At 43.2% G+C, this 26,513-nt stretch overlaps 1 protein-coding gene and 1 pseudogene across 1 annotated transcript in view; both read right to left on the bottom strand.

Annotated features, from left to right (window-relative positions):
• Positions 1–3,591: 3,591 nt before the first annotated feature.
• Thbs4 (thrombospondin 4) overlaps positions 3,592–26,513 on the bottom strand; it is a 46,206-nt gene continuing 23,284 nt past the window's right edge. Inside the window, exons 8-22 of the mRNA XM_015497846.2 lie at positions 26,270–26,407; positions 24,015–24,083; positions 19,738–19,890; positions 16,485–16,589; positions 16,135–16,242; positions 15,506–15,665; positions 14,021–14,139; positions 13,064–13,116; positions 10,308–10,501; positions 9,171–9,349; positions 8,560–8,608; positions 8,276–8,472; positions 7,492–7,664; positions 4,372–4,511; positions 3,592–3,840 (exon numbers count right to left, since the gene is read on the bottom strand). Of these exons, the coding sequence (XP_015353332.1) occupies positions 3,779–3,840; positions 4,372–4,511; positions 7,492–7,664; positions 8,276–8,472; positions 8,560–8,608; positions 9,171–9,349; positions 10,308–10,501; positions 13,064–13,116; positions 14,021–14,139; positions 15,506–15,665; positions 16,135–16,242; positions 16,485–16,589; positions 19,738–19,890; positions 24,015–24,083; positions 26,270–26,407 (1,899 nt within the window). The 3' untranslated portion in view covers positions 3,592–3,778. The remainder of the gene's footprint in view (positions 3,841–4,371; positions 4,512–7,491; positions 7,665–8,275; positions 8,473–8,559; positions 8,609–9,170; positions 9,350–10,307; positions 10,502–13,063; positions 13,117–14,020; positions 14,140–15,505; positions 15,666–16,134; positions 16,243–16,484; positions 16,590–19,737; positions 19,891–24,014; positions 24,084–26,269; positions 26,408–26,513) is intronic.
• Positions 4,809–4,949, bottom strand: LOC125615845 (annotated as a pseudogene).

Genomic DNA, 26,513 nt, shown 5'->3' with positions numbered 1-26,513 from the left:
AATGCAAGAATTTAAACAATAGGTGACTAAACTCTGCATCTCTTTAATTCTTTTTGACTCTATAGCCCATTTCCAAAATTAAGCTTGGACAATCACTATAATAATAAGGAAACACAGGACTAATAACCTAGGTTATTAACCATTAAAGCTTTCATTATTTCATTCATTTCATTGTTGTATCTTGTTATGAGTCCAAAGGCACAAACTGGCAAAGAAGGTTTAAATAAAGCTCAATGCTAAATAGAAATAATTGTTCTAAGATTGTCACTTAAGCAGACTCCCCTTAATTGGGGAACATATATTTCTAATATGGTTTTCTCTATCTTTTTGTGGTACTAAGGATTGAACCCAGGCCTCATGCATCCTAGGCAAGCACTCTACCACTGAACTACATCGCCATTTTTTTTAAGTGTTATTTTGAGACAAGGTCTTGCTGAGTCTGGCGTTGAACTTGCAATGCACCTGCTTCAGCCTCCCAAGCAGCTGGGATTATAGGTATGTTCTGCCACGTTGGCCTTCCTCTCTCTTTATTGGCAGAAGCAGAATGTGTTGGCCTTCCCTTTCTGCACCTGCTTCCAGGCCCTGGTCTTTCCTGGAGGTCTCCCATCCCCTCCTCCACCCCAAGAGCTCTCCCCAGCCTCCTGTGGGATTCTACTCAGGCATGGTCTTTTGCTCCGAATGGTGACAGGCTCCTTTCTCTTTGCCATTCCCTCATTAACCTCAGTGACAAGTGAGAAGAGCATAGGAATGAATTCATACCAGTTGGTGAGTGACTGATGCCCACTTCAACTCTTAGAGCCATTAGTTTGAAGTTAGATTTTGAATAGGACTTTGAGTCACCATGTCAAGAAATCCAGGGAGTGACTTAAGGGTGAGCTATTCTGTTCTCTGAGTCTGTATCTGGTGTCAAATACTTTTTGAGTGTTTTTCCCCAACTTTTCCACTTCTTTCAAAATTTTATGAAAGCTCCAAGCTTTCTGCCTCAAGGGTTGTTTTTTTTTTTTGGGGGGGGTGGCACGTTCCAGGGATTGAACTCAGGGTCACTTGACCACTGAGCCACATCCCCGGCCCTATTCTGTATATTATTTAGAGACAGAGTCTCACTGAGTTGCTTAGTGCCTTGCTTTTTCTGAGGCTGGCTTTGAACTTGCCATCCTCCTGCCTCAGCCTCCCCAGCCACTGGGATTTCAGGTGTGCACCACTGAGCTCAGCTCTGTCTCAAGTTCTAACATATAGAGGAGAGATGACTAAGACAGGATAAGGCAGTGCACCCAGCCGTGGGCTGACGCACATTTGATAACCAGCTCTGTGGAGCTCTGGTTTGTAGGGGTTGCTAATTTCTGTGGTATAAATACTCCAAAAATGTCCGTTTTCAAACTATCTATAGTTAAACAACTAGCTCCCCAAATTCCAAAAAAGTTGAATAGTTAGTAATTGCTTCTATTTGTTCTGATTGTTTTGCATATATAAATCTTTCCCAACAATGCAGTAAGCTCCATAAGTGGTGGGATTATATTCTAGATCTCCTGTTGGGCTCATGGACCTAGCACGATTAGACAAAAAAGTAGTGATTAAGTTTGAGAGCCCATTTCCTGTGGACATACTGCACAGCCAAGCAGGGAGATTATATTGGGATAGGAGTGGGATGCCTCCTCTTTCCATCAGCCTCAGGGCACACAGGAGAATATGGGAGTCATTGAACACTTCTGATAAGGAACCAGGCTCACTGAAATCAGACCAGGATACTATATGAATTAAGCTCAGAATCCCAACCAGATCCAATCAACCAACATACTTTCCTCCTGAGTTAGTATATTTTTGTGTATAGAAGTTGATGTGCTCCAGTGATCAGAATGAATATTCCTCAAGAAGATCTGGGGCTTAGCTTGTGGCTCTGTGATAGAGAGCTTGCCTAGCATGTGTGAGGCACTGGGTTTAATGCTCAGCATCACATATAAATAAGTAAATGAAATAAAGGTCCATCAACAACTAGTAAAAAAATATTTTAAAAAAAGAAGATCTGTAGCCAGGTGTGGTGGCACTGTAGCCAGGTGTGGTGGCACATGCCTGTAATCCCAGCCTCTCAGGAGGTTAAGACAGGAGGATCGCAAGTTCAAAGTCAGCCTCAGCAATGGCGAGGCACTAAGCAAATCAGTAAGACCCTGTCTCTAAATAAAATACAAAATAGGGCTGGGGGATGTGGCTCGGTGGTCAAGTGCCCCTTAGTTTAATTCCTGGTACCCCTCCCCACCCTCCAAGAGAGAGAGAGAGACTGACTGTCTAGTAAAGTGCCAAGAGGTCCAGTTCCAGGGAAAGGACATTAAAATATCTGTAAGTTATGGTATAGCCTACCTGTACCATATAGTGAGTGGAGAGCCAAGAGAGTCGGAGGGCTCTTGGAAGAACTAGGAGCTCAGGAAATGACCTTTCAATAAATATATACAGTGAGGAAAACAGGGAAGATGGAGAACAACCAAATGAATATACTTCTCTTCCCTGGGTTTTGGAATTGGGAAAGATTTGTAAATGTGGACATTTCAGCCATAGACTGAAAAGCAGCTGTGGCAGAATGTGACCTAGAGGTCACTGGTCCCAAGAGACTAGTCATCAGTGCTCACGACTGGTGGACAGGCACGAGTTCTCTTTACCCATTGGAGATGATGCAGGAGATCAGACGTTCTGAATTACAAGGCAACACACACAACTCAGCTTTATACCTAAGGAGGATGCCTTGAAGTTCTCCATGTCTCATATTGGGATGCTCCATTGTATTTTCTGACTACCAAAATCACGGTAAAATGTGGTAAGAGTGTTTAATCCTTTATTTATGGTTTAAGTTATTTGGGGAATTCTGGAATAAAAGAATATATTACTACATAGCAATATTCTTTGGAACTAAATTTCTAGGGCATTTATAAAATTTTCCTGGTTCCTTGATTTAAACTGGAAAGTAAGAAAGGTAGGTGTACAGATTAGGTAAATTTCTGCCTATACGTATAATTAATAGTACTAGCACAGAACATGGCTGTGAGCAGCTTTTTGAGTCTTAGGAGGGCTTATATGACCCATTCATGCACTATTGTCCTGATTACTTAGGAGGTATTCATTCAGCAAACATTTATTGGATATCTATTACACATCAGGTACTAGGGGGACAACGTAAGACATAATTATTTTCAATAAATTTACAGTCCACTAGGGGGAGCCAAATATATAAATAAGCGTAAGAATTGTATTAATGATAGAAGTCTGTGGAAGGTGTGCGTGAGGTGAGGGGAGAGGATCTGAAGGAATTGGGCAAATCTGTCCCAGGGCTGGTCATAAAAAATTTTAATTGGAAAGGTGCCCCTGGACAGGTATTTCTGGGCCTCCCTACCTAGACTGAGGAGGCTGCTTAAGGTATACAAAGAACTGTTAGGTCTTTTGGGTGAAGCTGATTGGGGTGACCCAGATGAGACCCTTTGCCATGACCTTCTGATTCATGCACATGCTCAGTTTCACAGACTACGGGGCCTGAGGAGAAAATATCATCCTGCAAGATCAATGTGGAACCCTCAGAGAACACCATTTGCCATCAAACTGAGCCACATGTAAGCAACGCCTGAGTAGCATTGTTATTAGAAATGATGTCTTCTCCTTTATTTCTACATTCATATAAAAAGTTCTGATATATTTGGGCTGTAAAAGAAAGCCACAGTAAATACAAAGAAATTTATAGGAAATTAAAAAATATATAGTTTTAGCATTTGGAAAAGCAGTTACAGGTTGCTTCCTCTGTTTAATTATCCAAGCGATCAAAAATCTGGGTTTGAAACTCCTGGAAGTCCTCCGGGATGGTATCTGCAAAAACAATGGGTGAAGGATGGTTAATTTGGAGCCTTTCCACCTGGAATCCAGATCCGTTTTGCATGTCAGTCAGGACTCCTGTAGGGGGCGCTCTCAGCTTGCCCAAGAGGCCCCACAGACAACGGCAGCCATTTTCTACTTCAGGCTGCTTTGCAAATTGTTGGCTGAAAGCCCAGCAACACTCATTCATAGCCCTGAAGAAAATTAGCAGGCAGAGTGGCTTTTGAGTCTGTGATTATGTTTGAGCCATATGAAAATTAAGGCTGCCTGTAAATTGAATCTGAATTTCTCACTGAACCCCAAACCTAAACCATGCCGTTAAATTAGATGGATCTCAATTTTCAAATTTATAAAATCGGAAAAATGAGATCCACTTCTGACTTCTGTTACACAGGGGCTATCAGTTTTTAATGAGCATGTAGCATGAGCTTTGGGCTTTAGAGAAGAAAGTATGCTATAAAAATATGGTGGCACTGTCTGATTAATTCTAGTAATAACATTGTGCTGTAGCAGAATGTACGTTACCATTGCAGCGATACTTGAGGTTGGACCAGATGATGTTTTCTTGAGAGAAGCAAAAAACTCCAAGTCGGCCCCCACGCATGGTAGTGTCTATGGTGACCCCAGAATCAGCCACCAACTCTGAGCCTTCATAAAATCGCACCCTGCAGACAACGCAGGCAGAACAGGTCTCCATGAAGCCCAAGGCAGGGTGAAGTGCCCATGAGGAGACCCAGGGTCCCATGACTTATTCATACACCTGCCTTTATTCTCTTTGACACTCATTTCCCACTTACCTGGACTGTGCTGTAGCTGGTCTCCCTTCCCTATTAGACTGGAAGCTCCTTGAGGGCAGGACCTGTGTATCTATGTGTTCCCAGCCAGCAGCAGGGAGATTGTACAGGGACAATTTTCAATGGTCTTTGAAAAAACCCAACACAATGCTGGGACACAGTAAATTTGATAGGTATTTGATGATAAGTTAAAAAGATATAGCCTGACATCCTGGGAGAAATGCCCTGTGGCTACATCTTATGAGTGACCTTGTTTGGACAGATGCTTAGATACTACACTTGATCTTAGCCAAAAGGCCGAGAAGCGATGGACAGATGCTTAGAACTTCTGCTCTTCCTCAGTTCTACTGGATATCATGCACAGACTCCCAGAGCCACAATTCAAAATAGGCGACAGCATTCTCTACTTAGAAGTTCAGAAACCTGCAGGGCATTTTTGGTTGTCATGGTGGCATTGAGTGGCAGAAGTTAGGGACACTGGATGGCTTAAAATGCCTGGAGAGACTAGTCAAAATTGGTCCTGCATCCTGTGTGCTTTTAGAGTGTTTCTCCAGACACACAGAAGGATAACGGCCTGTTTGTAACAACTGGGGCCTAGAACTTAATTCCCTTTTACTTGTCTATATCACGTATATTTTAGACAGATTTTAATGTTAGCTGAAGTCTCCAGGGTAAATTGGGAAACTACTAAGTACTTTGTTTTGGTTGAAAATTGAGTTTTACCATTTTACAACTTCACATCACCTTTGGCAATACCATTGTAATATAATTTGTCACTGAACCATCAATCTGTATTAGAATGTCACTTTCACAGTGATTCTAGGTATGGATGCTACTCTCTATTTCATTTTGTCTTCTGGTATGATTGTGCCCAAGCATTTACATTATTTTGTTGTATATTACTTTATTAATTATTAATAAAGTAATATATAACAAAATTGTATATTAATTTATTAATTATTTCTCTATTGTTAGAGCTCAGATTGACTTTCATAAAATAATATGTGTAGGTAGGTTATATTTCCTATGATTTCATTTTGGGATAGAAGAAGGGGTATTTCAACATATTTGTCTTAAAAAAAGGATGTTGGTCTTAACAAGGCTGAGAACATGAAAGGCTGTGCGCTTCCTTATTGTGAGGCAAACAGAGCCCATTAGACATAATATCATAGAGGAGAACACAATGAATTAGTCCAGATAAGCTTCTTTTTCCTTCTAAGTTGCTTTCCTGACCTGTTTAGGAGAATGCAATCTATACTAGTTCCTAAAGGTACTATGTAAGCTGACATGGGTGTTGATCTGCAAGTATGAAAACTAAAATAAGTATATTGTCTAAATTTCAAAGATGTAGGCCATTGTAACTCCTGAGACTGTTTTTTTTTTTTTTTTTTTAAACTAAACAGTCCTATAAAGAAATAGGGCATACCCATTACACAGTTCCAAAGCCACTTTCATGTTTTGGGGGATTTGTTACAGCAGTACCCTACTTGTTATGATTTAGATATTAAATATTAGATATGAGGTATCCCCCAAAAGCTCATTGTGAAACAATGAAAAATTTTCAGAAGTAAAATGACTAGATTATGTGAGGTTTAACCTAATCAATGGATTAATCCATTGATATGGATTAACTAGGTGATAACTGTAGGCAGGTGGGGGTGTGGCCACAGGTGAGACACTGGGGTTGTGTCATTGGGGATTATATTTTGTCCCTGGTGAGAAGAGCTCTATTTCCTGGCTATCATGTCTTCTATCCTCAGGTATCTTTTTCTGATCACATCCAAGAAAAGTCTCTTCAACGATCTGTATAATTGAGTCTGACCACTAGAATTATCCAGGTTAATCTCTACATTCCAAGTTCCACATCATATTTGCAGAGTTTATTTTGCAATCTAAGGCACAGTATGAAGAGATTATAAGGATTAGAATTTATATACCCTTTGGGGTCTTTATTCTGCCTGTCACTAGATAGATTACTCGCTTTACTCACTTTCCTAACTGATCTTTCTACATCTATCATTTATGAATCTAAACATTAAAAAAAATCACATAAATGGCTTAGAATAAAAGAAACAAAGGAGACAATAGAGCTATGACAACTATTGGAATGCATACTAATATTACATCTTAGGCCACAAACATACAAAAATCATATAGAATATTAATAAGATGATTGATGGTATTTGAATTTATGTTGCTGATTATATAATCGTGTTGTATCATTAGTATATTTTCTGATTTGATAAGCATATTATGGTTTTCACTTGTACTTAGGAAATATGTTCTAAAATATTTAAAAATAAAAAGACAAGATGCCTTAAAAAAAAAAAAAGCAGATCACACTGCTTACATGATGAACGGTTTGTACCATACATGGTACATACCAGGTGTCACGCTAGGCACTGGGGAGACAGAGATCAAAAGACACAGGTGCTGTCCTCCTGGAGTTTACAGTCAAGCAGTGAAGACAGACCATGAGGGACTCTCTGCATTCTAAGTGATCACACAGGTCCAGAGGACTCTCAGGGCAGAGCGCGTGCAGGCGTCTCAGCCACACGTCCTTCCCTCCACCCATCAGCAGATCCACTCTCAGGCTTTGCTAAGGGCACAGCAGAAGGGCACCACCATCCATTTGCAGGGGTCCCCCAATGCCTCCCCCAGAAGCTCCTGCTATGTGTCAGTCTGAGCCTATGTGTCTTCCTCCCACCTCTCTTCTGGGTGTCCTGGTCTGAAGTCGTGGAAATCCTGGCAAATCCTCGAGGATGATCCCAGATCAGGACCACTCGGGGAAGCAAAGGCTCTGGGGTGCAGAATGGAGTATACCAGGGCAGGAGAAGGGACCCTCACCTACCTGATGTACCCCACCTGGGGCCTGTGCTGCAGGAACCAGCGATAGGACACCTTGTCCTTCCAGCCCACGTTCCTGGAGTCCTTCCACAGCAGCCTGACCTGGTCACTGGTGTCCCCTGTGTGCCACAGGGAGTTTCGGAGATGTTCCCCTGGGCCCGTCTTAGACTTTACAGCCTGGACAAGGACAGGAGGAGGGTGTTAGCAGAGGACACACAGACCATCTTTCCTGTCTAGACCTGAGGTGATGACATGGTGTTGAATTCTGGTTACATTCAGATGGCCTTGGACTTGTACAAAAACAGATACTTAAGTGTTCTTTCTTCTGAGGTGACCCCAGCCCCTTAGTACTAAGCAGGGAACAATACTGTACTGCTCATTCCACACTTTTTCTATGATAAGTCCATTGCTTCCCCACATTGGCCCCATGAGGGCTCCCCCCAAATGTCTGGAGATAGCCCACCAGACCTTCTGTACACAGCTGGCCCTACTGACCAAACACCTTAGCCGGTTTCCAACACAGGATGCCTGAAGATGCACTCCAGACCTTCCCAATCTCTCTGACCCCACATAGGCTCATGTTCCCATGACGGTCACCCAGAGATCTGAATGTAGTTGGCATACAGGCAGGAAGGGAGTCTCTGGGTCAGCTCTCATCCTGACTATGTCATTGTCATCAAAGTATCCATTTCTAAGATTATCTACATGCCATTTGGGAGAACTTGGGATTTAAAGGGAGGGCAAAGGGCCCAGAAGAAGGGGAGATGAGAGGCTTTGACCACCATTACCTTGAGCTGGATGCCAGGTTCCGCAACAGCTCGGAAGGGTGTGGCTTGCCAGTATGTCTGCTCTGTCTGTTTCCACATGACCACGTAGAAGCTGGAGCTATCTTGGTAACCAAAGATAAAGCCTGCATAGTCATCATCGGTCTGGGTGTTTACATGGAAGGTCCCTTCGAAGTCAACTCCGTTGAAAGCCGTGTACCCTGTAGAGATCGGATGTGATTAGACAAACAGATACATTGCCAGCTGGCAGAATTCTACAGGAGAGCAAATTGAGGCCCCAGACATACCCACTGCCAGCCCAGGATCACTGTTCATGGTCTGCACAATCTCCATGCCCTGTAGAAAGAGTTGAGGAAGTTCAGAGCGATCTCAAAGTGGACCAAAGAAACCTGGGGGCCCAGAACCTTGGGTGCCATGAGTGGCAGGCTGGTGATGTGTGACTTCCATTAAAGGTTTTAAATAGAAATTTAAATTTAAATAGAAATAATTTTTCTAAGATTGCCACTTAAGCAGACTCCCCTTAATTGGGGAACATATATTTCTAATATGGTTTGCTCTGTGACTCTGAAATGTCTACTAAATCTCTGTGTGTCTTCCTTTTTCAGCTATGCAACGAGGAGAACAGTAGGAGGCTGATTATTGGATCAGGAGCATGATTGGTCCGAGTTCCAGTTCCAGCCATCTCAGCCACTCACTGCAGAGCTACCCTAGGCAGTCTTCAAGGCTTTAGAAGACTCAATTTTATCATCTATAAAATGGGCACCATGAAAGGACTTTGTCTCAGGACTATGAGGAGGAACACATGAACAGCTTCCTGTTCTTAATCAGCACCTCTAAATGTCACCTGCCACTATTAAAAAAGACAAAGCTGAGCTCTTGCCAACTCGGATACACTCACCTGGTTCAGGACCACCCAGTTGGGGTCGATCTGGGCATCCCCTTCAGGATCCAGAACCACGGTCTGGTAGGCTCTGAAGTCCGTCAGGGTGATTTCTGCATTCTCAGGGCAGACATCGATCCGATCGATGACCTGGTCCTGGTCAAAGTCAGTCTCACAGATGTCTCCCACCCCATCACCTGAGTGGGGTGAAGAAAGGGGACAGGAGCTCAACAACGCCCATACTTACCACCCTCAGCAGAGAAAGGGGCTGGACAGGGGACAGAAGACGAGCCCAAGATCTCACCTCCAGGGCTATGATTCACCAGTGTCAGGAAAGGAACCTTGGGGTTGGTCCTAGGCTTCAACCTGGACCCTACTGGTGGGCAATCAGACCAGCCCTCAGGTGACACCCAGAGTTTCTTGTAAGGTCAATGTTAACAGTTGCCCTTCACTGTGTCCCCAGGAAGTTTTTATGATATATGGCTGGGTTTACCAACTGGTGGCTCATAAGCCTCATCTTATGTAAGCAAATGTCTACAACATTTTCTGGGTTATAATGTGCAAAAAGCAGGGAAATTACTGTCACCAGAATCTTATAAATTCTGGTTGGTCCCTCAGCTGAATTTGGCTACAAGTGAATTTCATTCAACTGAAATGACATTTGAATTTGCATAGCTGGGGATAAGGCCTCTAGTTACCTTAATCCCCACCGCTCCCTGTCAACTCCTATCTGACTTGGCGCACACATGTCAATGCCTGGCCCCTGCAGGTGTCTGAGTTTGTGAACCCAGCCCATCCTTTTCTGTTGTGCCCTTCTCTCTGGCTCCTTTTCTGGGACCCCCAGTGACTGGAAGGAGGAAGGACAATGTAGCCACTCTCCCAGTCTCTGGAGGATGGAGCTGAGCACATGGCTGTGGCCCTGCTCTGTATGATCGCATCCTAGGGTGGCCCAGAAGCTGCAAAGTGATCAGCTCTGAGTTGGAGACCATTGTCTACCAGATGTCTACCATCCACACAGAGTGTGCAGAGGAGCTGGGTTTGACGCAGCCGTTACTGGGAGGCAAGAAAGCAGAGGATCTGAGTCCTCAGTGCCCTGAGAGGGGCAGTGTGCCTGGCCAGAGGGGGTCTCAGGCAACCTGGGCTGGGCCTGCTTACTGTTGCTATCCTCCTGGGCTGGGTTAGGGACCAGCCGGCAGTTGTCTGGTCCCGGGGGCATCAGGTCCGGGATGCCATCATTGTCATCGTCGTCATCACACTCATCCCCAATTCCATCCTTATCAGTGTCCAGCTGGGCACTGTTGATGACCGTGGGGCAGTTGTCTGTGCTGTCCTGGTGGCCATCTCCATCACTGTGGAGAAAGGATTTCAGTTCAGCAGGGGACAGGAAGGAGAGTCTGGGTTGGGGGATTTTAACAGCCTTGGGTTTTATCAAACCTGCTAGTTCGATTCCTTTGATGAGGCGGCCTTATGGGCTGCAGAGACAATTTTCCACTTCTTTAGCCTTTTAAAACAAGACAGCCATTTCCTACTGAAGATAAGAGTCTGTTTCTGTGATTTGTGACCAGAGGCTCCTCTCGGTGCCTGGGGACTGTTAGATGATCCCTGACTCTGAGGACATGTGAAGGGCACAGAATGAGAGGCTGTGGTGCCAGCCAGCTCCAGAGAGAGTCCTGGCCCAACCATCCTGACCAGCAGGAGACCTCGCACATGATACTCCACATCTGTGGTTCCGTGTCCTCATCTGTAAGGTGGGGATGGTAACGGTACCTACTTCCTAGGATTGTTATGAAGAGTACGTGAGTCAATGATCAGAATTTTGCACAATTCAATTTTAATATATGAGAAAGCACTTGCTAAGTGCCTGTGAAAGAATCCTACAGTGTGTTCTGTTTATTACCTTTTATAATCCCTGGCCATGGACACAATGAGAATTCCGACCTGAATGCCATGGGGAGATTGGCAGAGAATACAGCTGCCCCTTCCCGAGAGGTGGGCCCAGGACTTCTCAGGGTTCTTACTCTCAGCCCACCACTTTTCTCTTTCCAGGCTGAATAGCCATGGGAGGATGAGTCTGCACTGTCTCCCAGAGGTTCCCCTGAGTCTCTTGACACCTCCCGTGGCTGCTTCAGATCAGAGCAGATTCTCCTTTTACCCTGTGCCTTTTGTGGCCTCCCATTGGCAAGGAACTACCCCTACATCACATGGGAGAGAAGCCAGGGACCAGTCATTCCAGATGGCTCCAGGAGCAACAGAAGTCAGTCCAACCTGGACAAACCGAAGACTGGCTCAACTGGTAGAATTCCTGTGCATGCTCTCGGGCTGCTTTTTTAAACATACCATTGAGCTATTTCCATTAGCAACAACTATTCTATAGAGCCCTGAACATTTGTATGCAAAAAAAACCAAGCAGTTCCTGTCCTCTCCCTCAAGGTTCACATTTGTGGGAATTAAAATGTGGCAGAATGAGTCATTTGTTTTAGGCAAATTTCTAGAGGCTGGTGGAATAGCATATTTTAGAAATTAGATGGTAATCCGAGTACAGGATGACCTGTAACAGGGAACATTCTTGATATACATCATTTAGGGGGGCTGTCAGGTTGCCAGTCCCACCTTCCACTCTGAAACCGAGAGATTCTGATGTCAGACTCCCTTCCTGACTCGCCCCTCCCATACTGTGATACCAAGAGTAACAGCCACCATTTTCTGCATATGGACTGAGAGCCAGTACTGGACTGGGAGTCTTACCTACCAGATCTTGAATTTTCACCATTACCTGTAACAATGTGATTAATTATTTATACTTTTCAGATAAAGAAATTGAGACCCCAAGAGACTGAAGAATATGTTCAAATCACTCAACTTTGCATGTGCTCAGCAATGAGGACACTGAAAATACTGAGGGAGCTGTCTTTGAGCAAGATGTGGATGGAGAACTGAGTCTGCAGCGCAATCTGTGATCCAGGTACTAGAGAGAAGCTGAGTCTCTTGCTGCTTTGCCTTATAGCATCCTTGCCCTCTTTACTCTGGTTCTGAGTGCCTCTCTATGAGTTCCCCAAGGAGTGCAGGGGTTAGAGCCTTGGATAGCAGGTATCTCCAGAGATGAGTGGCACATGGCTGTGTTTCTGATGCTCCTACATCTTTTTTTTTTTTTTTTTTCCAATTGCAGTGCTGGGGATGGAACCTAGGCCCTTGAGCATGCTAAGCAAGGACTCTATCACAGCTACATCTCCAGCCAGCCCTGGTCTTAATGTGGGACTCCACTGTGTTGGGCTAGGAGGGTTGGCCAAATTTGCTTGCACAGAACAAATTTAACTCAAATAAGAGAAACTAAATGGAAAAATGTGAAATACAATGAAATAATAGTGACCCCTCAGCAAACTGACATCTATGTTGGGATGATGGTGGAGTTTTCCCGAATTGAAAGAATATAACCAGAATGTTAGATTTACAACAGAAATCATGCTAAGCACTTCTTATGAATTAACTTAATCTTCCCAAAAATCCTATGAGCTAGGTCTACTGTCATCCCCACTGTACAGAGGAGAAATTGAGGCACAGAGAGATTAGGTAACTAATTTAAGATTAACCAGATTATAAGAGAAAGAACGGTGACTCAGGTCTGGCTGTCACACTCTAGAACCTGTCTGTAGGGCATGGTACCACTGTGCCTCTCCTGCCATAGAGCTTCCTTGCTGGAGTGTCCAGTGGCCTATTCTACCATTGCCATCTCCTACACAGAATTTCCAGAGAGGAATGGTGGCCCTGACTGGAGACAGAGCTGTCCCAACAGCAGCCCCAGAGAGATCCAGAATATATCTAGACATATCCCAAAGCCTGCTATCAACAAAGCTCCGAAAATTAAAACTCCAGATTTTTGCATCTGCCTCTCTGAAGTGGGACATAGGCCGTACCTGTCCTGATTGGTGTCACAGGAGTCCCCAACCAAATCATTATCCACGTCAGACTGCAAAGAGAACAGAATGTGTTATTTATCCCTGGGCCTGCATGTACAGAATGTTCTAGAGAAGGCAGATCTCATCCATCATCACTGGATTTCAGGAATTATTTCTCTGGAGCTGAGATGGTACAAAACTGCAAAAGGACAACACCATATTGGTGTAGGCACAATGCTGAATTTTCAAAAAAGCCTTCTAAAATATCAAGCTGCATGGATGGGCTGCCTACACACCAGATGAGCTGATTGGGAAAGGGTGCCCGGCTAGCATGGTGGCAGGTGGAGATGCAGAGCTCTGGCATGAGTTGGAAGGGAGCCAGCCATAGGCATGAGGACAAAGCAAATTGACTTTGCTTTGCTTCCGTATTTTGGAATGGAGTCAAAATGGTGAGTCACTGAGGGCAACAATGACTCCCCTCTTGAAGGGCTCCAGAAACAAATGACACATCATGCCCAATTATCCAGACAGGGAGGGGGCGTGTAAAGGGAAACTCAACACGTCGCTGACTGAACTTAATCTGAAATGTCCATACATAGGCTGTGCAGGGATCTGGGGACTAAAGGGATACATGATTAGGCTCTCAATGGTTAACTTCCACGTTCCATTTTCCTTTTAGCAGAAAAAAGTTATTTTGGGCATCATTAAGCTCAAGTTACTAACATCAGCAGTGCTCTTCAGCTGTGAGACTTATCCGGAAGGCCTCAGAAGACCCCATCCAGACTCTTGTAGTGCTCGTGCCAACATCTTCAAGCCTAATGTGTGTCATTTCTCCACCTGTCCTCTGTTACATAAGTGGCAACAGGTAGGAGCCTGCCAATGGGCTCTGCTGTGTTCCTCTGGACATTGGTCTAGGATGAGTCTTTGCCTAAGACAGTTCAGCCTACAGTTTGAATTCCCCTGAAGCCTACTAACCTGGTTAGGGTTGCTGACATCAGGACAGCTATCACAAGTGTCCCCCACACCATCACCATCCTTGTCCCTCTGATCATGATTGGGAACTCTGGGGCAGTTGTCCAAAATGTTTTTTATTCCTGCAAGAAAAGAATGCTACCTTGGTTCAGGGGAACATGACAGAAGGGAATGTGACACACTGACTTCTAGGTGATATAGAGGTCAGGCCCATGGTCATTGTCACAGTAATTACCCTTTTCAGCAGTTATCTGAAGGTCCCATTTAAAATTTCATTTTAAATGCAATTTTAAATGGGACCTGCAGAATATTTCCCCCACATGAGATGTGGTTTTGTAAAGTCATTTCAAAGGAAGGATTCTGGGAGACATAAAAAGGAATAACTCTTAGAGGCATTTATCCACTGATTTGGGATTTGTCCTAAAGACGTGGGGGGCATGATGGCTGGTTGGGCTGACCCTGAGAGGGAGGACCTGATGGGTGTTCGAGTTATGACTTGGATGCAGGGTTCTGGACAGTGATGTGCTGGAGTCAGGCCCACTGAGTCCCTCTTGTGCCAATTTTGCATTGAATGACATCATATTGGTAGTTTAAAATCGATGATGGGAGAAGTAACATTGCAGAAATTGACGAATTGGGGCTTTCTTTCTTTTTTTTTTTTTTAATTGAGCTGGTTTGCCAGTGCACCACTGGGTCAGGGGCATCAGCTGGGCTCATAGAAGATGAGGTCATGCTTTAGGGAGGTATAGATATTCTGTGTCTGTGTGTGTGTGCATGCATATATGTGTTTTTGGAGTGGGTGGTATTTCTAAAGGGTTTTCTCCCAGTGCTCTGTGTTTTGGTATGTTTTCCAGAAACTACCAGATCCCACGCTATCCTTCAGTGCTCGTCATCTCTATGCCATGGGAGTCATACAGAATCAGATGACCTCCCTCAAGTCTCATGAAGTTCCACAGCTGACTAGGTCTAGGAGGGGCCTCTTACATGGACCTCACACAAAGTTCCTGTAGGGGGGTTCCCAGAGCTGTGCAGTATAGCCACCCTGCTTCCAGAGCCCGACCCAGAATAGGCAGGGGATGGCCATATTTCCCTGAGGGGCCTGGGTCTCAGAAGTGTGCCTCAGAGGGTCTCGTCTGTGAATCTGCTCAAAGCTCAATTCTCCATTTCCAGGTGGAGAAAGGTGGTGAGGAAAGTACAACTGGGGAAGGTAGATGCCCTACAGGACACAGCCCTGACATGACCCTGCTGGAAGGGGTTTTTATTAAGTTCCTAGCAATGACATAGAGTTCCAGAAACATCCACAGTTATTAAACAGGGGCATGGGTTGTGGAGTCTCCTAAAGAGACAAGCCAGCCCTGGGCCTCCAGGCTGCAGTGAACCATCAGCGTGGGAGGCCCTGAGTCAACAATTCTATTCCTACTCTTGAGAGAGGACAAGGACAAAAGGACAAATGAATCCCAAATAAATGACAGAGCAAAGCAAACCCACCATCTCCATCCATGTCATCATCACAAGCGTCTCCTTTTCCGTCCCCGTCAGTATCTTTCTGGTCATTATTTAAGACTGTCCGGCAGTTGTCACAGGCATCCCCAAAGATATCTTTATCGCTGTTCCTTTGGTCCACATTGTGAGTCAAGACACAGTTATCCTAAAAGATGGGACGAGGGGACACTTACTCAGACTTTCACTAAATTCACTCCCCCCACTGGAAGGAGAGGTGGCCCAAGTCTATTAATTTTATTTTTTAAACATTTGCGAATCTTATGAAATAAAAAGTTGCAGTGCTGCTGGGCATGGTGGTGCATGCCTGTAATCCCAGTGGCTCAGAAGGCTGAGGCAGGAGGATCGCGAGTTCAAAGTCAGCCTCAGCAAAAGTGAAGCACTAAGCAACTCAGTGAGACCTTGTCTCTAAATAAAATGCAGGGATGTGGCTCAATGGTCAAGTGCCCCTGGGTTCAATCCCTGATACCAAAAAAAAAAAGTTTCAGTGCTATGGGGACAGAGTGGCAACTAATATTTGGGATGATCAATATAAATAGTTGATGGGGCTCTCTTCCATCATCCCTGGCATTTGGCATCATGTGGTAGTTCATGGGTCCTCCCCACAAAACTGGTACCTGTTCATTCAGGATCCCATCTCCATCAGCATCCTCATCACAAGCATCTCCAATGCCATCTCTGTCTGCATCTTCCTGGCCAGAGTTTGGCACATACTTGCAGTTGTCCTAAGGAGGAAACAGCTCAGAGTGACATCCTACTTGTCTTACATTGAAAACCAGCTATGATCTCAAGACCAAGTGTAGCTGACTTTATTGTTGGTGACTGTTTTGCTTCATTTGAGATGCAACTACTTTAAAAATGCAATTTTAAATGGGACCTGCAGAATGTTTCCCCCACATAAGATGTGGTTTTGTAAAGTCTGTACTTACTTGTGTGTGTGTGTGTTTCTCTTGCTTCTCCATCTTACCTTCTTGCAGTTCCTGGCAGAGCATGGCAGTTCTTCATCAGGGTAACTGTCGATGTCCACATCCTTTCCACAGACATAGCCATCACCAGCCCACCCGACTCCGCACTGTGAAAGGAAAGCCCATTGGAGGCCTGGGAAGCTGAGCCTGGCCAGGAGGCGGGAAGCCAATAGGGCCTCTGCTCCTGTATGAGCATCCCCAGGGGAAGGGCCTGAAGTCTAGCAGCTTTGATTAGATGAGATTTTAAAACTATTTAATTGCATTTGGATAGTCTAATGGTTCAAAATTCAAAAGACACAAAGGGAAATCGATGCTAAAAACTATCCTTCTGCTCCTGTTCCCATGGCTCAGGCAATCAAAGGAATCCATTCTTATGTTACACTGTCAGAGAATCTGTGTACAGACAAGCCAGTGTCTTTCTCTCATTTTGTCTTTTTGCAAAATTGTGTGTGTATCATTGTTTGTACATCTACACACACACACACACACACACACACACACACACCTGTTCTACACCTTGGCTTTTAAAAAAAAAAAAAAAAATCAACTCCCCATTCTATCGTAGAGCTCTTTCCATAGTGTTCCATGTAGATTCATGCCATTCTTTTTGATGGCTGCAGACATATCACACCTATGATTGTCTGGATGCACCTCAATTAATTCAACTAGTTTTCCACTGGTGGGTATCAGGCTTCTAACGTCTCTCCTGTTGCTAACAATGCTGCCACCAAAAATTCTGGCCCATTAGTCATTTTGTGTGTGCATACTAGTTTCACAGCATGGAATTTCTGGTTTAATGGGATCTGCATTTGTAATTTTGAATTATGGTCCCAACATTTTTCATGTGAATGTCCAAATTATTCTTCTCCTGAAAATGAATGATTGGGTGGAGTGGTTCCTGTGGCATTTTCCTTATCATTCTCGAATCACAGTCTTATCTCTGAATTTGTCTTCCGGATCAATTTCTACCAAAGGGGGAACCTTCCAAGGTACTTATCTCTTTTTACACCCCTTACTTTTAGCAGAAGGTTCCCACAGGCACAGTGCTGGGTCGATGTCTCTATCTGCCTGGAGATGTGTACCTGAGGATCCTGCTGCCACTAAGGGTGAGGGTAAGCCTTCACCTTCAGCAGAACGAGGGTGAGGTTAACAGCTGTTCTGTAGCCAACTCTTCAGAAACACGTTCTCCTATCTTTACAATAATGTTGCAAGGTCGTCATTCTTTTTCCACAGAAGAGCCAGGTAGGCTCAGCCTAGCTCAGTGCCTTGCTCAGAGCTGGGAAATGTGACCTTAAGTCTGTCCCATTCCAGTGAGTTTTGCCATTTATACGTGGTTCATGTGCATGTTTTGAGTTGTTCTTCTGCTCATCTACATCTGAGGAGGCTGAGTTAGAGGATGACAATACACCGAGGAGAAAGGAAACCTTTCCAGAAGGGTCCTGGATATGAGATGGAGCAGGTTGGGCTGCCCTGGGGAGGAATAGGCAGGACATTGGAAGGAAGAGGGGGAAAAGGGGGCCACAAAAAATGACAGAACCAGAAATGCAGGGAGAGGAAAAATGAACCCGTGGCATAAAGACAGAGCAGGGAAAGAATCTGAGGGAGAAAGTCTGGGCCAACGGGAAACACACTTTGCAGAGCAAATGTGAAATTTCCTGGCCTCTCTAATCAAAATAAGGTGCTTTGGGAGCAGTGGTTTCCTGAGCGGCATCCTGCCTGTCTTATCATCTGTTCTCTCCCTTTGCAGCCAGAGATTGAGAAGGCCAGATTCCAAAGAAATCCTCCCAGAGCTCACCAATCCCTGCTCGATTGCTTCAGCAAAATGCCTTTGGAAGGCCTGGAGAGTTTAGCCATGGGGTATGGTCCCTGACTCACTTTAATGAGGAAAAATTTCCTCTAGGAACAAATACATTTTTAATGAGCCATTTTTCTGGCAGATTAAATTATTTTAGTAGTCACACCAAGTTTATTAATCCTTTACCATCTGTCGTTGTGCCTTATTACAAATTCAAAACATATTAAGAGCCCATCACCCACCATCCCAGGGGCGTCATCAATTTGTTCACAGAAAATAAGGACTTAAACACAGAGATACACTTGCTACCCAGTGACTTTTTTTTTTTTTTTTTTTTGGTAATAAACATGCCCAACCAACAGGAACTGGGGAGCTTTCTGGGGTTTTTCCCCTCTGACAACAGCACATCTCTCCATCCTGAAGTTGTTCCAGAATATCTGGATTGCCAGGGAAGACTATTATCCTTACTTCTTTTACTTATTTTTGACTCTTCTTATTTTTTCCCATATGAAAAGTGGCATGATAATTGCAGAAAAGCTTCCAGGAATGAAGACAAAGGATTCTCAGTTTAAGGTATAAGGAAGAGGACACATTCTCACAGAATCCATGCTGCAGCCCAGGGGTGCTCGCTATGACCCTCAGACTGGCTGAAGGGCCACCTGCTGGGGGCCTGGCACCCAGGAAGTAAGGAGGAAGTGAGCAGCCAAGGTTGGCTGACTTGTCAGTACCCACAGTCCCTGAGGACTCTGGGTCCTGGAATTTGGGAATAGGTGGTCCTTTCCCAAAGGGTCCTCTACAGGCTCAGCATGAGGCCCATGTCAGCTGTGGGTGCTCGGCTGTCTGCCCAGGTTCCTCCTGCCCACACTGGCTCCAGGGCTGGGAATGGACAGGAAACATGACCATACACTGAGCTGTCCCTGCACTAGGGCTGAGGAGGACATAAAAGAATGGCATTATCCCTCACTTAGACTCACTATATAATGGAGGTTTCTCCTAAGGACTTTCAACAGCCCTCACCTCTGCATTATGACACCCCCTGAAAATGGACATGAGAGGTCTCAAGGGTACGCAGAATCAGGAATGGCAGCAGGTATGCCTGTCAAGTACAAGTGGACAGGGCAGAAGAAGGAAAGGGAGGAGGTGAACGAGCCTCCCTGTCCCTGGATTCTTGGGCTTCTCCACAGAAGGTGCTTGGAAGCTGGGGCTCCACCATCCAGGTGAGCAACTGAATGGTGTTGCTCCCATGGCTTTCGTGGTTCATATAAAAGGGAAAGAACAGGCAGCTGAAGGTTAGGTGGGCTCTGGACTGCCCCCCACAAACCCAGCTGCCTTGTTACATTCTGTGCTCATTTTGATGGCAACATTTTCATTTCGGAGTACTTTTACCTAGAAGCAAGCAAAATCGGAGGGAGGTAGGGTTTGAAATGGAAGAGGAAAAACAAAGCAAGTGAACAACTTACCACGCAGGTCACTTCCCCTTGCCTCTCCTCAATGCACTGTGCATTCACACTGCAAGGGTTCAGCTCTGGATTTCTGCAGTTTCTTTCGGTTTTGCATCCCCTTGTCTGGTCACCGGTGTACCCCGGTTTGCAAGGCCCACAGCGGTAAGACCCCTGCAACGGACAAAGATGAGAGGATGAACCAGGGGTTCAAACCTGTGAACAAAGCCACTGTTGTGTGTGTGTGTGTGTATTCATATATATATATATATATATATTCAGTGATTCCAGGATTAAGTAGGCCCAGGCCTGTCTCTCGGTTTGCATGTGTATATTATGCAGTCCAGTGAATGTTGGTGAAAACACGATTAGATCGAAGCTGCAGAGGGCCTTGCAGACAATGAAGGTGTAGCACTGAAGGGAGAGAAGGGTCAACAGTGACCCAGCAGCACTCTGACCCTGCCAGCTGCACTGTGGAGGGTGAAGGAGGAAAGGCTGAAAGTTCTAATGAGTCCTGGGAGGTGGAGTAGGGAGCTTTGCCCTGGAGACAGGGAGATGATTTGGTTAGAAAGGCCTTTTTTTTTTTTTTTTAAAAAAAAAAAACTATTCCTTTGGCTCTTTTATAATTAAATGACAAAGAAACAGGCACAAAGAGAAATATTGGTGGCTTGCACTGAGAATTCTTGATGAGGTAGGTTGCTATGGAAGAAGAAACTGGCAAATGAGCCATCAGCTCTACCACAATGGCACTTCCAGGGACACACAGGACCTCTTTTTACATTTTTTTCCCTTTTTTTTTAAACAGTTAAAAATATTTTGTATTATTAAAAATTTTAGTCTAATTGAGGTATAACTGACAAATTGTATATATTTAAAATTCAATATATTTAAAGTACACAGTGCAATGGTGTAATATATGTATATACTGTGAAGTAATTATCACAGTGAGTTAATTAAGACATCTGTCACCTCCTATAGTTATTTTTCTTCTTTTGGTGAGAATACTAAGATCTACTCTCTTAGCAAATTTCACATATACAGTACAGTATTGTTATCTACAGTCCCCATGCCGTACAATAGATCCTCAGAACTTATGCATCCTATATAGCTTTACTGAGATAAAAATACATACCATAAAAGATTCCTTTATAAAGTATGCAGTTGAATATTTTAGTCACTCAGGAACTTTTCATGGGCAAGTCTGAAGGATTCTTTGCAATGATTTTTTATGATCTGTCAGCTTCACTGGGTATCCCTCACTCCTTTTCTTGATATCTGCTCTTTTTCTTTGCCTACTCCTTCATCTTTTGGATTCCCTGGAGGTCTATCCATTATCTACTTTTCTTCCCTGTGACTTCTGTTATTACTTTTGTGTGTGTGTGTGTGTGTGTGGTGCTGGGGATTGAACCCAGGGCCTTGTGCATGTGAGGTAAACACTCTACCAACTGAGCTATATCCCCAAGCCCATGTTATTACCTGTTATTTCTCAAATCTGTTTTTGCAGACCAGCTTTGTCCTGGTAAAAAGCTAAGAAGCTACACAATGGAATATTAATCAGCTATAAAGAAGAATAAAATTATGGCATTTGCCGATAAATGGATGGAACTGAAGACTATCATACTAAGTGAAATAAGCCAATGTCCCCAAACCAAAGGCTGAATGTTCTCTCTGATAATGTGGATGCTAACACACAATAAGGGGGGAGGAGGGAAGAATAGAAGTTCACTGGATTAGACAAAGGGGAATGAAGGTGAGGGAATTGGTGTTCCCAATGAAGGAACGGGAAAGACAGTGTAATGAATCAGACATAACTTTCCTATGTTTGTATATGAATACACGACCAGTATAACTCCACATCATGTTCAACCACAAGAATGGGAAGTTACACTCCATGTATGTATAATATGTCAAAATATACTCTATTGTCATGTATATCTAAAAAGAACAAATAAAATAAATTTTTTAAAAAAGAAAGAATGCTTAAAGCTATGTCCCCTGATAGTGTAGCTATTGAGCAGCTGTTTAAAGTGGAGAGCGGGGGATAATTTCATTGATCCTATTACAATTGGTCTTAATATTGTTCTTCTGTTATGCGCATTATGTGGGACAGAATAAATGTCATATTACAAAAGCTAAGAAGCAATAAATCCTAGTACATTCCAAAGCAGTACAGTACCATGGGAGAAGAATTCGAGCTCTGTAGCCAGCCCGGGAGGATAGTGAGAAGTGTGACCTCAGCCTAATTATGCAACTCTCCTGTGTCTCAATCTCTTCAACCGTAAAATGGGGATAATAATAGTGCCTAGGTATAGGGCTGTTGTGATAGTTAAAATAAATGACTTGATGTTTGTGAAGAACTTTTGCTTATAAGGAAATGAGGAAACTAAGATTAAACAGCTTTTCCAGGGATGCTGGTAACCTGGAAGAGTCGTAAATGGAATCAGTACTTTTTCTTGTTGCTGGTCCACCCTGCTACCTCTTTCATCTTAATACTGTTGACAGGAACTTTCAGAAATAAAACTCATATCTGAATATTAAATTACAGACTCCTTTGTACTAAGCATTTTCATTTAATAAAATGACTTGTGCAAAGTTTTATGAAAATAGTGCTGTTTGGGGATTGAGTAATCACCAGAATAACACTGAACTGTTAATATAAACCAAGAGGTGCTTCATATTTTCAAAGTACAAGGGTGGCAGTAAATTATCCAATAAAGTTCCCCAAAGCACAATATTGCAACTTTAATACAAGAAAAAGAACAAACCTGGCATTTAAAAATTTCTTATACAGAATATGACTTGTAAAATAATTCTTACAGTAAACACATTCGTAGCAAGCTGTTGCCCTAGTTCTGTCAATCAAATGTATTATTCCCCCGTGTTCTACGTGTTTGGAGTTAGGATCTATGAACACACCATTGCTTCCATAATGGTTCTGGTTTGGTAGCAAAAAATCAAACCAGAGACTCTGCATCTAATAAAAGAAAAAGTTGGTCCTAATCCCCATCATGTGGGGTCGGGCCCCAAATTCCTAAACACCTATAGCACAAGAGTTAAAAATCAAGAATCAACAAATGGGACGTATTCAAACTAAAAAGTTTTTTCTCGCAAGAGAAATAATATGTGAGATGAATAGGGAACCTATATCCTGGGAACAAATTTTTACCCCCTTACACTTCAGATAGAGCTCTAATCTCTAGAGTATACAAAGAACTCAAAAAGTTAAACAACAAAAAAATAAATAACCCAATCAACAAATGGGCCAAGGACCTGAACAGACACTTCTCAGAAGAGGATATACAGTCAATCAACAAATACACGAAAAAATGCTTACCATCTCTAGCAATCAGAGAAATGCAAATTAAAACTACTCTAAGATACCATCTCACTCCAGTAAGAATGGCATCTTATGAAGTCAAACAATAACAAGTGCTGGCGAGGATGCGGGGGGGGGGAAAGGTACACTCATACACTGATCTTGGGACTGCAAATTGGTGCAGCCAATTTGGAAAGCAGTATGGAGATTCCTTGGAAAGCTGGGAATGGAACCACCATTTGACCCAACTATTTCCCTTCTCGGACTATACCCAAAAGACCTAAAAAGAGCATACTACAGGGACACAGCCACATCAATGTTTATAGCAGCACCATTCACAATAGCTAGACTGTGGAGCCAACCTAGATGCCCTTCAATAGATGAATGGATAAAAAAATGTGGCATTTATACACAATGGAATATTATGCAGCACTAAAAAATAACAAGATTATGGCATTTGCAGGGAAATGGATGGCATTAGAGCAGATTATGCTAAGTGAAGTTAGCCAATCCCTAAAAACCAAATGCCGAATGTCTTCTCTAATATAAGGGGTGACTCAAAATGGGGTAGGGAAGAAGAGTATGAGAAGAAGATCACCACTAAATAGGGAAAAGAGGTCAGAGGGAATGGGGGGGGAGAAGGGGAATTGCACAGAAGATGGAAGGAGACCCTCATCGTTTTACAAAATACATGTATGATGATGTGAGGGGGGAAAAAAGAGAGAAATGTGTCACATTAGATTGGGTGGAGAGAGGTGAGGGGAGGGGAGGGAAAGGGGGGATAGGAAGGGCAACAGAATAAAATAGACACTAGTATTGCTGTATGTATATACATGGCCGTATAACTAATGTGATTCTGCAACCTGTACACTTGGAAAAATGAGAAATCATACCCCATTTGATTCAAATGTATGATATGTCAAGATCATTGTACTGTCATGAGCAACTAATAAAAAAAAAAAAAAACAAGAGACATACTCACCAATGTGTTGATACAGATGGAATTCGGAACACACGCCCCATTCAGACACTCGTCAACATCAGTGCACACCTAGGCAGAGAAGTTTAAAGAAGGTTTAGAGAGACCTGCTGCTTAAATAGAAATGCAAATAAGTTTTTCTCTGTTTTGATATCTCTGTGTGAAGTGAAGACCCACGGAATTTCAGGTAGAACAGTAACTGAGGGTTATTTTGGCTGTCTCAAGGCGTTTGTTCCAGTCTGTACTTAACCTAATTGCAAGTGAGAATTGCCTCCATGGTATTTAAAGTTGTTCAGAAAAGACAACTTGTACAACTCATCTGTTCTGCACCTTTTTAGCCCGGAAAGTTTTTTTTTTTCTTTTTTAATCCTACTTGGGACTCACTGTATTTCTATCTAAAGATTCCTATCTTTCCTTAATTCTGGAATATTCTCACCTTCTTTCCATTTTTAGTTTTTCTTTGGAACTACCATTAGACAAATGTTGGGCTTTCTCATTAATATCTTCTTTTGATCTTTACCTCCTTTTTATATATTTTTTTATATCTTTATTTCTCTGTATTCCATTCTGGAAGGTTTCCTTAGAATAACCTCAGTCTATGAATTCTTTTAGCTGTGTCTAATTTGTTTTACTCAGTTTTTGAGCTTTTAAGTTCAATGATTATATTTTTATTGATAAAAATTTTATTTGCCTATCTTTCAAACTCTTTTCCACAATGACACATTCTTTAATTATAGTTATCTATTCCTTCTTTTTTCTCTTTTCCTTTATTATTTGTTTTGTTTTTACCACCTTTCCTTATGGTACTGTCTTCATATGAATTGCCATTTTTGTTTATGAGCAGGCTACTTAGTAGCCCTGATTTTTCCTAGGGCATTCCACTGGCCCTGAATTCTGGGATGTTTTTATACAGTGGCATGACTAGCCAGGGTCCTCTCAATTTCATTGCTCTAGGTCTGGTTTTTATTGGTGTGTGTTTCTGCATTATATGTGCATGGGTATGGGGCTCATAACTGTATGTGGTACAAACCTGGAAATTTGTTTTTGTTTTTTGGCTCTAGCAATTAAAGTCAGGGGTGCTCTACCACTAAGCTACATCTGACCCCCACTCCAGTCCTTTTTATTTTGAGATAGAGTCTCCCTGAATTGTCCAGGCTGGCCTCAAACTTGCAATCCTCCTGCCTCAGCACCTTAGTGGCTATTAAAGCCTCGGCTCCCCATTCCTGGAACTCACACCCCACTCCATCACCCATGAGCTGCTGTGGATCAGTTTCCACTCACAACTCTGGCTTTCCTTGTCTCTAGAACTGGCACCGTTTCCCTTTCTTTCTTTTGACCTTGGTAACTCATTAAACTTGTGATAAAATTTGCAAGCTGGCTCCTTTCTACTTCAGTATGGTGTACCATATTGCCGGGAGTCCACAGGGAAGTGTCCTTACCAGCTTATATCAAGCTTTATATTTCACTTTGTCTGCTTTCTTTGGTTTAGTCTTGGAGATTTTGTCATTAAAGGAGAAGAAGAAAGCCTTGGAATCCTTCCTCTAAGTGTCCCCTTGTCATTCTGCTGTGTCTAGCTTGCCTCCTTTTTCTTGTCTAAAAACTGATGTCCTCTAGAATCCTTTGATAGGCATCTAGGAAATAATGAACCCCTGCCCTTCTTCAAAGCTAATCATTTCCCTAAGGTAGTAAAATATATTTATAGATCAACCATCTTTAAGGGCTGAAAACATCAAAAAGAATTTCACAGTCAGTCAGTTAAATAATGACGAGGATACAGTAGAACATTTGGAAATAAATGGAGACTGTCACGAAGTACTCGAGTGTTTTATGGCGATTTATAGCTTATATAAGAAAAAGGGTAGGTTTCCTCAGGGTATTATTTTTACTTTTGAAATCCTCTCATCTCCAAAACAGCTTCTGATTGGCAACAATGGCTCAATAAAGAGGACCTAATTTTCCAAAGCTTTTATTTGTTCCCTGTTTCTCAAGTTATTCTGCAGGACAAAATGTCCAAAGGCTACAAACAGAATAAGTCTACAATCATGCCACAAATCCCCATTCTCTGATTCCAACTTTAACAGCTTCTTCCCTTCTAGAATATAACCTCAGAAACGAGTTGAAGACTCTCTAACTTTCTCATCGTGCACTATGACACCCGGTAGGCATTGGCTACTCAAGGAGATAAAGGGTCATACAGAAGAATTGGGAAATTGTTCTCATAAGACGAAAAATGAATAAAAACCATAACTTCAACCCACCTGCTTGTTTGTCTTGGCAAAACTGATCCCAACACCCTGTACCAGGGGCCCCATGAAGCCCACAGGGCAGGCATCACATCTGAAGCCAGGAGCCAAGTTCACACAGCGGACACCTGGGTAGCAGGGATGGTATTTGCACTGGAGAAAAAAAAATCAAAGTCTTTAACTACACAGAGAAAACACTCTCCAATCCCTTACCTATCTGTACATGCCTATTAATTCATTTAGGTTTTTTTTTTGGTGG

Source organism: Marmota marmota, unplaced genomic scaffold (assembly GCF_001458135.2).
Source record: "Marmota marmota marmota unplaced genomic scaffold, marMar, whole genome shotgun sequence".
Lineage (NCBI taxonomy): Eukaryota > Metazoa > Chordata > Mammalia > Rodentia > Sciuridae > Marmota > Marmota marmota.
This window is presented reverse-complemented; position numbering and strand designations above follow the sequence as displayed.